Source organism: Tachysurus vachellii, chromosome 2 (genome assembly GCF_030014155.1).
Source record: "Tachysurus vachellii isolate PV-2020 chromosome 2, HZAU_Pvac_v1, whole genome shotgun sequence".
NCBI classification, from domain to species: Eukaryota; Metazoa; Chordata; class Actinopteri; order Siluriformes; family Bagridae; genus Tachysurus; species Tachysurus vachellii.
In genome coordinates this window covers 29,351,959-29,362,749 of record NC_083461.1, presented here as the reverse complement: position 1 = coordinate 29,362,749, position 10,791 = coordinate 29,351,959, and the positions used below count along the sequence as shown (strand labels likewise).

Below are 10,791 nucleotides of genomic sequence, written 5' to 3'. Positions count from 1 at the left end.
CTGTTTTTTTTTCCACAGTTCATCCACTGATTAAGAAAAAAATAACCCGGAGAATGGGAAAGTCGAGATACTCTGGGTTTTTAAATATGCCTTCAGTAAACAATCACTCAGTTGAGCTAATTAGCCATACATGTACATATAAACACACACATACACACACACACACACACATACACATAAAAGTGTGTTTATTTCTCTGATAGAAACAATGCAATTCCAGTCAAAGCACAAACTCCATTAGCAGATTCACATCACGTTGTTCACTTGCAGAAATAAGCTACAGTGTTTTATGCCTCGGCTTCTAAGACAGCACCTTCGGTGCATTTTAATTACTCTAGCAAAATTAAAATTCACGCAGTGGCTTATCAGGCAGCAGCGCCGAACAATAACAATAAAAAATGGCTCATAAAGTGCAGCCGATTTATTGAACAACCAATTTGATGGCTCCTGCAAGATTTGAAATTACTAATCAACATTCTCTCTGTTTTCTACTCTGTGTGTGTGTGCGTGTGTGTGTGTGTGTGTGTGTGAGTGTGTGTGTACTACTTAACGGGTGCTCAGTTTAATAGAAGTTGAAGAAGTTTAGATAGAACAGTAGTATAGTTTAGTTTGGACGATGTGACAAAAATATCCTGAATCATGATATAAAGGCTCAGTAACAGGCATGCAAAGATATCTGTGAAGCTTTTAAAAATTATATTTATTTGGTTTCTGTTTGTTTATTCACTTTATGAATTTGCTTTAAGCTAATTTATACCCATCCCGAGGCATCCAGAGATTTTACCTGATCCAGTTGTGTTCCGTGTCATGACGATCTCAGACCTTCATTGAGATGAGTCATTAACAATGTGAGGATCCTGAGGTATCTACAGTAGAGACGTACCAGCTCCAGTTGGATTCTGAAGAATTAAAAATTTTAGACATTCTAAGAGAAGATACCAACGTTTGAAGACAACAACCACATCATCAATACACAATTGTGGGACTGTATCTGACTGCAGAAAGAACATTATTCATAATAACACTCTCCTGTGTTTATAACAGTTTATAATCACACCCTCCAGTGTCACCCAAATGAGGACGAGGTTCTCTTTTGAGTCTGGTTCCTCTCAAGGTTTCTTCCTGTCCCATCTAAGAGAGTTTTTCCTCACCACCATCACCTCAGGCTTGTTTACTAGGGATAAATACAAAGACATTTAGATATAAGTCTAATATTATTCTGGATTTTTTTATATTAATCTTTGTATAATATGTCTTATGTTCTGTAAAGCTGCTCCATTGTTAAAAGCGCTATAGAAATACATTTAAATTGAACTGAATTGAACTGAATTTAGCTTTTGTTGCTATTGTTGTAACGCTTGACTATTATCACAGTTAGATATCTGTTTATGTGACGTACAAGCCACTGTGTTAACTTGATTATTTGCCAATCAATTCATCCAAAAGGAGCTGTTTAAAGCAGCAGAGCCGTGCTGAGTCAGTGGTTCACGTGAGTGTGATTAGCATGTCATTATAATCAACAGCTGAAGGTCAGTAAGTGAGATGGATGTTTACGAACCTCCTTCAGTCTCTGAGGGGAAATTTCTCATAGACCCAGAGGAACTGCTACAGATAATCCATCAAGCCACAGCAGAAAGCCTGACGAGACACAATGGCTCTGCTAAATCTGTAAAACCTTCGTGGTCATCTTTTGCAGCTTTGTTTAAGTCCAACTTCCACTGAAGATGACATGGACTTTATTTAACACTATGCAACTTTATATTTAAAGATATTTACTGCAGCTGTAGGTGTAGATCAGACAGATACGGTGGTGGACTGCGTGTAGCGTGTCTTCAAAAGCTAGGCTAAAAATGCTAACACAAACGAGAATCACACTAGCAGCAAAGGAGAAATGATAAAATCCAACAAGCACCACACATGGAAAATGGCTAAATGTTTTGGTAATTTATCATGTGCACTTTTGTAACCTGCGTTCTGAAACATATCACATTTACATTTTAACGATATAAAATGCCATATTCCTTTATAGCTACAACACCATCCATCTATCTGGTTTCTAAACCACTTAGCTTATTGAGGGTCGCAGGGTCCAGGGAGCCTAAAGCCTGTCATTGGGCCACAAGACGGACACCCTACAGGTGACAACATACAGGTAGATCACACTATATTTTGAATAGATGACACTGTATAATTAGTCCTAAATACAGTGTAATTTATTCTTGCTCTTCATGTGATCTACCTGTAAATTTGTTAGATTAAGATTTATTTTCATTTCATATTACTCTTTTTTCTCTCCCCTTTAAAATTTTTGCATTCAATTCACTGCTGTAAACAGATTGTTAGAGTCTAAATAGATTATGTAAATAATAATTAGAGTAATGAGATAATGGATAAATACAGACACTGAGACACAAAGAACAGAGTTAACAGGACAGAACAGCTGCCCTTATATTAGGACACTGGAAGTTTGTTTTTTGTTTTTTGTTTGGAAGTTGAGATTTTTTTCTTCATAAGGTTACACAAAGTGAAACTAGAATGTCTCAAAAATGGCACAATGTTAGCAGGTGCAGCAGTGACGGCTCTGAATAGCAACCTATCACTGAGTCCATCTGGATATTAGCATCTTAAACAGTGCAGCTCGAAACAAACAGGGTAATAAAAATAGGGTGTCTATTGAAGAAATGGGGCCACGAATGCATAGGAATCTGGAGCCGTGTGAAACCAAGTGGGTTTTTTTTTTTTTTTTTTTTTTTTTTTTATGAGTGTTGAGGGATCTGATTTTCAGTTATAAATCGCTTCCATCAAACCACACGGCTGCAATGACAAACAACTACAGAGAGTTATGATCTACATTCCCCATCTGCTGGCACCATTATTGAAAAAAGCCAACCTGCTTGTGCATGTGTGTGTGTGTGTGTGTGTGTGTGTGTGTGTGTGTGTGTGTTGTAGGTATGCCGCCTTCCATTCCAATTTCCCAAGGAGAATTTACCCATAATGCAATAATGTATTCCATCAGCACGACTTCGTCTAAGCATGGCTGCCTTTCTAGGGCAGAAGCGAGGGAAAAAATGTATCTCCAACTTTCCTAGTGAAGAAATTAATAAGCTCTATTTCAGATATCCAGACTTCTCTCATTCCCACTCTACTTTTGCATTCTTCACTCTCACCCTGTTCTCTCTTTCTCACTTTCATTTTCGGATGAAATCCTGCAGATGAAATAAAATATTCGAATGCGATGTTCTCTCCTTAAACTTTACTTCTGTGGAATTTCTGTAGAACTTTATATAGGAAATATATAAACATTTCCCTATACATAAAATATATATACAGATAAAAAAGAAAAACACTGAATGCGATTAAATGTTCCAAGCTAACAATTTCTTTCTTTCCTGCTAATGTTTGGGAAACCTTTCCAAAGGAATAAAAAAATGATTTAAGTTAAGAGAGCTTAGATTGAGTTTGGATTTTAAATGGCTTCTTCCGTTTGGTGTGTCGGCCATTTTGAAAAAAGATTTTGCCGCTTTAAACACTATGAAGAATTTGGTGATTTCATACTAAGCCTAAAACTCTAGTAATCTCTAGTTTTCTAGTATTTTTTAATTAATTATGGTTTTGGGCTTTAAAAAATTCTCATGAAACTACACAATATCATGAAAATCCACCCAAATGATGAGCATTCATTCAACTAACAATTCAATATAATGCAGCATTGCCTCAAAAAACATAACACCCTAGTGCAGAACAGACTCTGGAGAACACAATCTAATCTGAGACCTGTTCAGTCGATCAGAGTGACACTTCTAGGACGATGGGTGGGGTCAAAGGTTGTCCCGCCTCACAGTCTGAATCTGTCAACCATGCCGAAGTGGAGAACAGTGTGGCAACAGCAGGACAAGGCCCTAGAGCATTGAGCTGAGCTAAACTAACAGGTGTGTGTGTGTGTGTGTGTGTGTGTGTGTGTGTGTGTGTGTGTGTGTGTGTGTGTGTGTGTGTGTCCAAAAAAGCCTTAAGAAAAACTTTTTAAAAAATTATTCGCTGCCATTCGTATTCATTCAAGTTTCTCACTAAATCAAAAACATTTTCTTTCACTAAGCAAGACTCGAGTCCTTGATATAGTTTGTGACTTTTACATATATCATACTGTGAGATAATGTGCTCTTCATGTCAAAATATACGCTGAAGTTCCTCTAGTGATAAAACTGATTAAAAGTGATTAAATCCATCACTATATTTCTAAAGAAAGCATGAGGTATATATTTCTGTCCATTAGCAAAGTTGTTGTCCTGTGAGTTTTGGCTCATTATATGCCGTCATCCGCCATAATGGCAGAATACAAATGCAAAACAACAAACGACTAAAATGTGAGACAGCATGTGCAAAGAGCAAAAATCCAGTGTGAAAAACAGCATGTAAACAGGTTGATTGATATATATTTTAAGTGTGTGTGTTTGGTGTAGGTCTGTGCAGACCATACAGTTGATATGTGTGTGTGTGTGTGTGTGTGTGTGTGTGTGTGTGTGTTGTGCTCAGTGCAGTTCAGTTATTAAGGAGTCTGATGGCTTGTGGAAAGAAACTGTTACACACCGAACTGTTACACTTCTCTTTCATTTTAAGGGGAAACGCTAGGCATTTTGTCACTATTTATAAGACTTTTCATGAATACAATCCCAGGTTTTAACAAAATATCACCCAGAAATCATCTAGTGCATGGGTATGTGATTTGAGACAGCTGTTTGTCTTGTGCAGTTCTCCCTGCACCTCTCACTAGCAATTATATGGGATTATACACTTATACATCTCTCTCTCTCTGTCTCTCTCTCTCTCTCTCTCTCTCTCTCTCTCTCTCTCTCTCCCCCCCCCCCCCCCATTTATCCTTTCTTATATTTCCCTCTAGTTAGCTAATGCAGTCCATTATTGTGTACATATCTCAGCAGGTCCAACTCCAGCTGTGCACAGCTCCAATCTAACAGACACTACATAATAAACCCCTGTGGAGACACACTGCCCCCTGCTGGACAGGAGAACTACTTCTGATCAGGTGATCAAAATAAAATGGACTCTGAGTGTATATTCTATAGATGCACATGTATTTAGTTTCTTTATTCATCCTCTGTTTAGCCAGGAAAGGACCATTTAGATAGAAGATCTCTTCTTACAGGGAGTTTTTTTCTTTTCTGTTTACATTTGTAGTTAAAGGTTTAAATTTGGGAGAAAAAAAAATGCTGTGGTATTACAAAAACAAAACACTTTAGCTTTAGCTTATCTTTTCAAAGGGAAAGAATCTGCTTAAGAGTGTTAATAGTAACTCAGTAGTAACTTAACGGTTATACTGTAAACAACAGCAACGTGTTTAATTCCTTAGATGTTACACACCTGGTTGATTTAATTGAATGTCCTGATAATGTCCTCTGAATAGAATCAATAAAATTTGCATATTACAATGAATTACAGTTTTGCATGAATGATATGAATACATTTGATTTATTTTAGTTAGTTTAGTTAGATATCTTTATTTTAGTTTTTAACTATGCTAATACTTTCAGTGATAGTATTTTAACTGAACAACGTAAACCAATCAATACCTATGTGACAGTGCGTTGTTCATGTTAAAGTGATTGGACTGTTTGATTTTAAAAAGCAATTTTAAATGAACAAATCTACGTTATTGATCCACAGGAACTATCTAGGGCATGGACGACTGCTCAGATTGATTTATCAATCCATAGTCAGCCATATTGGGATGAAGAAATAATATGACAATACAGAGTACATCACAGAGTAAGATAAACGTCGGTACTCTGAGCATAGCCGTGTGTTAACGATCAATGGCAGCTAGAAGGATTAGCACGGTCATGCTAGTTTCTACTCACATTAGCATATGGCTGAGGTGTCCTTATTCTACCACTTAAAAATGACAGAAAAGACCATTTGTCAGCAGATTGTGTGTGTGTGTGTGTGTGTGTGTGTGTGTGTGTGTGTGTGTGTGTGTGTGTGTGTGTGTGTGTGTGTGTATTTTAATCAATACAAAGAAAACAGCATCATGACATTGGGGCCCTGCTCTCATTAGTCGCTTGACTGCGGCTATTAGAAAAGCAATACAGAGGCAGCTTAAACACAGGTCAATAACCTCCACGGAAACATGCTGAGCCGAGGCATCCCAGGACACACACACACCAAAAAGCAGATTTTCTTCTTAACTGCAACCTTTAAAAGTCAGATGCTATTGAATTTCATTAGGCTGCAGATGTATCCAATAATCAGATTCTGTGTATCTCTTCTGCACAAGTAAACACACACACACAGACCAGTGAATTCACACTGATTTGCATCTGCCAGTTGATCCACATAATAATCAGTTAAATTAGATTTAGTCATTAATTTCTTCATCTTATTTACCTGTATTAGCTGTAATTCAAAGTAATTATCATACAGTAGTGAAGAATTAAATTACTCTTATTATTACATTTTACACATAACGTAGACTTTTTATACCCATGTAAGTGTTTGACCTTGGTGATATATATATATATCGCTATATATATATATATACATCAGAGCAACTTGATTATTTCATGCTAGAAACCCAGCTTTAAAAATGAATGCACACACTGGAGTATATACTGAGGGCTGTGGTAGCCTTGTGGTTATGGTGTTGAACTACTGATCTAAAGGTTGTGAGTTTGGATCCCAGGGCCACCAAGCTGCCACTGCTGGACCCCTGAGCAAGGCCGTTAGCCTAGAATTGCTCAGCTGTATAAGCTGTTTAAGTCGCTCTGAATAAATGCCATCTGCCAAATTCCTGAAATGTACCTGGACTTTTTAAAGAGTCCATCTAGCTATCTATCAATCAATATAGCCTAAAGAGATAGATAGTCCAAATTCTACCAAATAGTTTTTGGTACCTTTACAAGAGTGTGTGGCAACACTAACTAGAGATACCTAGGATGGGGATAGCAGCTATGTACATGGGGTTGTGCTTTTGTAGGAAAATAATCAATGACAGTGATGAGTTGTGTGATGCAGCAGAGTTAGCATAGGATCACACAACCTATATCAAGAGCATCAAGTACCTGAAGTTGATCATTTACCTATAGCAGCATGTCTTGAGTGTTCTATTCCCTTTTACACATAAATTACTTACTGTTAACAATTATATTATGTAAATCTTATGTCTTGAAGATTTTCCAGCGTCAGAATAAAGTTACAGCTTTATTAATATGTTGCAGCTACAATACTTTTTTTCTTTAATAAAACACATAATATACAGTATGTAAAACAACTTGAAAGGATCTGATCATTAATTCATTCATTCATCTTCTACCGCTTATCCGAGGATCTGATCATATCATTCAAATTTTTCGGTATCAATTATTCTACAGAGGGTCACAGGAAATAAGGAGCTTGCACACACACACCAAACTCAGATTCTACTCAGCCCAAAATGCCTGTATTTGGACTAAGAGAGAAAACTGGAATACTCTTTAGTCAACTTTACTCTTTAGTTAATTTAATACTTATTTCTCCAATTTTTTCAATTGATGCTGAAATTGTTTGTTACCAGCAGGGGGCACTGCTGCATCACATTTCTGTGTAACTTGGCCATTCACTAAGTGTACATTTCTGGTGTGTAAAAATTTGTCAAGTTGAACTCATTATCACATCATGGTGAGTGGAGGAAATATATTAAACTTTAATTTCTCACTCAGATGATGATTATAATTGGACAGGTAATAAGACATTTAATGTAGCCTAATGTTTTATTAACACATTAATAAAATTAACAGGTTAATAGTGAACATTCAAATGATTTCTGAATGGAAGATCAGTTAATGTCTTTATGTGAAATTCGCTTGGTGAAATTTTGTTGCTTAGGAGTAGATTGGGGGGATTAATCTGGATGGGGGAAGAAACATCAGAGTAGCACCTGTAAAGGATGGAAATACCCCAACTCTCCACAGAGCAGTAATCTCTAGAAGGACTGTAGATATGTAATCTCACACCTAGATCTCCCATATCTTGGATGTATGTTGATGTAAGTCTGGGTGAAACAATCAAGAAGGATCTAGTGCTGATCAAGTTAGAACCATAAGTCAGTTTTCTCTTAAAAGAGTTTTTTGTGATTTTTTTGAGTGTTTGTGAAGAAAACCCTGAACACTACAGACACCAACACCATTCTGATGGAGACCTGTTTTTTTTCTACAAGTGGAGGTTTATTTACAAAACGTGACAGTATTGGCTATGTACAGCTCAGTGAAAAAATAAAGCTAGAAAATATAAGCAAGTACAAAAATAGAATGGGTCCGACATTTCAAGGCAAGAGAGGTTCATTTAATGGAGGCTTAGAAAACTGCATCAGCACACTCGGTACTGTGATACACAAAAATAACCGTCTTAGTCACTTCCGGTGCCCTGGGTAGATAGATGAGGTGCTTAGATTGTCTTTGGTCTGGTAGGTCAAAGTGGGAAACGGATAATCGACGGGCGCGCGCAAAGGCACTGCGGGAAGCAGTCCGGATGACAGGTATGGAGAGATGAAGCTCGGTAACGCGCCTCCGGAACCGGAATACGCTACACGCAGTGGGTTGATCCCGAAACAAGGACTGAGCCCGTAGAAGCCGTCACTTCCGAAAGATTTCACAACAGTGGACTGCAGCGGGGAGAAGGCCGACTTTGAGGCCGAAATGTGGAGCGCGTGATGGCGCTGTGCCGCCGAAGCGCTCTCCGTTAACAAAGCTCCCGGTTCGTTTGCGCATCGTCCCTCTTTAGAGGAAAGCATCATTTCGATTGCCTTCACGATATCCCCTGTGCATGCGCACAGAGTTGACTCCAGCACATCCTGCTTCACATGAGGGAAGATTTTCATCAGCACCTCAGCAGGCTCACGCTCTCTACCGGAGGAAACCGGCCTTGCCACGTCTCCAGACGCATCGACTTTCGGTTTATCCGACTCGCTTCCCGACTCCAGATCTGAAGAAGACAGAGATCGCGGGCTTGTTGTGCGATCAGACAGTTGGTCAAACCCGGGAGACTGGTTTCCTCTTAAAAGAAGAGGTTCTGTGGGACTGACCTCTGGGCCGAGTTCAGTCTTAGCCACCGGAGACGTCACCGGGAGCACGTGAGAACCGAGCATGAAGCCGTTAAACATGTATTTTTTCAGGTCGTCTCCTGCAAACAAACGAAAAAATAATAATTCAGCTGAAATGAAAATGATAAACTAGAAATGAATATGAGTTGTGAGCAGAATTGAACAGGCTTCAACAGAGTTCAAAATAGTGGAAAAAAATATAGAATAGAAGGTAAAGAAAATGAACAAGACATAAAACCGAATGGAATAGAAAAGTATAGATATATAAATATATCGAATTTCTATTCATTTGAGATGAATACATTGAGTAATTCTATTCGTTTCTATCAATTTCTAATAATAGAGTAGAAAATAAAATATACAATCGAGTTCCGTTTAAAAATTCAATAAAATATAAAAATTAAAAAGTAAAATATAATATCCAATGTATTATACTGTTTCCAGACCAACACAGTGTCAACCATTGAACACCTGACCATTAAAGAAGGCTTTATATAGCTAATAAATCATTAACATGCCACTAACAGGTTAGAACATATAGATCTATAAAACGCCTATAACAGATTTTTTAGATTCTTAGTGTCCCTTATAACTGACAGATATTGTATTATATAACTGCAGATTTGTGTGTAAATGCAAAAGATCAAAAGTTTTGCCTATTGCCCTAATTAACATTTAATTAACATACCATTAAAACGTTAAAAGAAATAATAACATATAAAAATAAATAATAGCTGAAAAAAAACGTAAAATAATAAATCATAGGACCATAATAACAGGACTTGATAGAGACAAGTAGAACAACAGATAATAATAATAATAATAATAATAATAATAATAATAATAATAATAATAATAATAATGATGATGATGATGCTGGACGCACCGTTCTTCCTGTGCTCGGTGGTGAAAGCGGCGTGTAGCCCCGGTGTGTTGCTCGGGGTGACCCCTCTGTCCATGAGCCCCGACCCCGGGTAGAGGATCTGCATCTGTCTGGCTTCGCTCTCTTCGTGCGCTTGTTGCCGGCGGAGCGCCACCTGCGCTGCCATGACCCTCTGGCGCTCGGCGATGAGTGCGCACTTGGCGCATGCGCAGTCTCTCCAGCGGCAGAAGCGCTTGTGGCCCTTGAGTGCCGACACAACGCCGTGGTTCCTGCAGCGCGCGCACTTCGGGCTCCTCGCGGGATACTGAGCCCGGTCCAGGAGGCGCGGAGCGCGTAGCAACAAGGGCGCGTGCAATGGGGAAAGAGCACCGTCCATTCCTGTAGCGTGTGTGTGTGTGTGGAGAGACTTAGGTTTTTAAATCCTCAGACAGGTGTGAAATTGGACTCCCGCGCACGCACAAACACACGCGCTTAGACACAGACACGCCCCTTTCAGAGAAAGGCCAGCTTCAGCCAATCAGCTTTACATAAAATATTTTGTTCTTCAAATACAAATTTAATACACACAGACACACACACACATTCACACACATACACACACATACACACGCACACATACACACACATACATACACACACACATACACACACACACACACACATACACACACAAACACACACACTCACAAATACACATGCATGCACATACACACACGAACACACACATGCATGCACATACTGTACACACACAAACACACACATGCACACACACACATTGGACAATTTTTCATTACTTTCCTTAAGTGTAAAGTGTATAAACTTT

At 38.4% G+C, this 10,791-nt stretch overlaps 1 protein-coding gene across 1 annotated transcript; it reads right to left on the bottom strand.

The window, feature by feature from the left end:
• Window positions 1-8,188: 8,188 nt before the first annotated feature.
• Window positions 8,189-10,384, bottom strand: LOC132841732 (doublesex- and mab-3-related transcription factor A1-like). The gene is made up of 2 exons (XM_060864207.1): window positions 9,972-10,384; window positions 8,189-9,165 (listed from the first exon to the last, which is right to left on the bottom strand). Exons 1-2 carry the CDS (start codon window positions 10,342-10,344, stop codon window positions 8,396-8,398), a joined length of 1,143 nt encoding a protein of 380 aa, XP_060720190.1. The 5' UTR covers window positions 10,345-10,384; the 3' UTR covers window positions 8,189-8,395.
• Window positions 10,385-10,791: the final 407 nt, after the last annotated feature.

What these genes read in the sequence shown, in the direction of transcription:
- LOC132841732 (XM_060864207.1), bottom strand. Translation starts at nt 10,344, where the DNA reads ATGGACGGTGCTCTTTCCCCATTGCACGCGCCCTTGTTGCTACGCGCT. An exon ending in CACCGAGCACAGGAAGAACG is followed by an intron (nt 9,166 to 9,971) that starts GTGCGTCCAGCA and finishes GTTTGTTTGCAG; the next exon opens with GAGACGACCTGAAAAAATAC.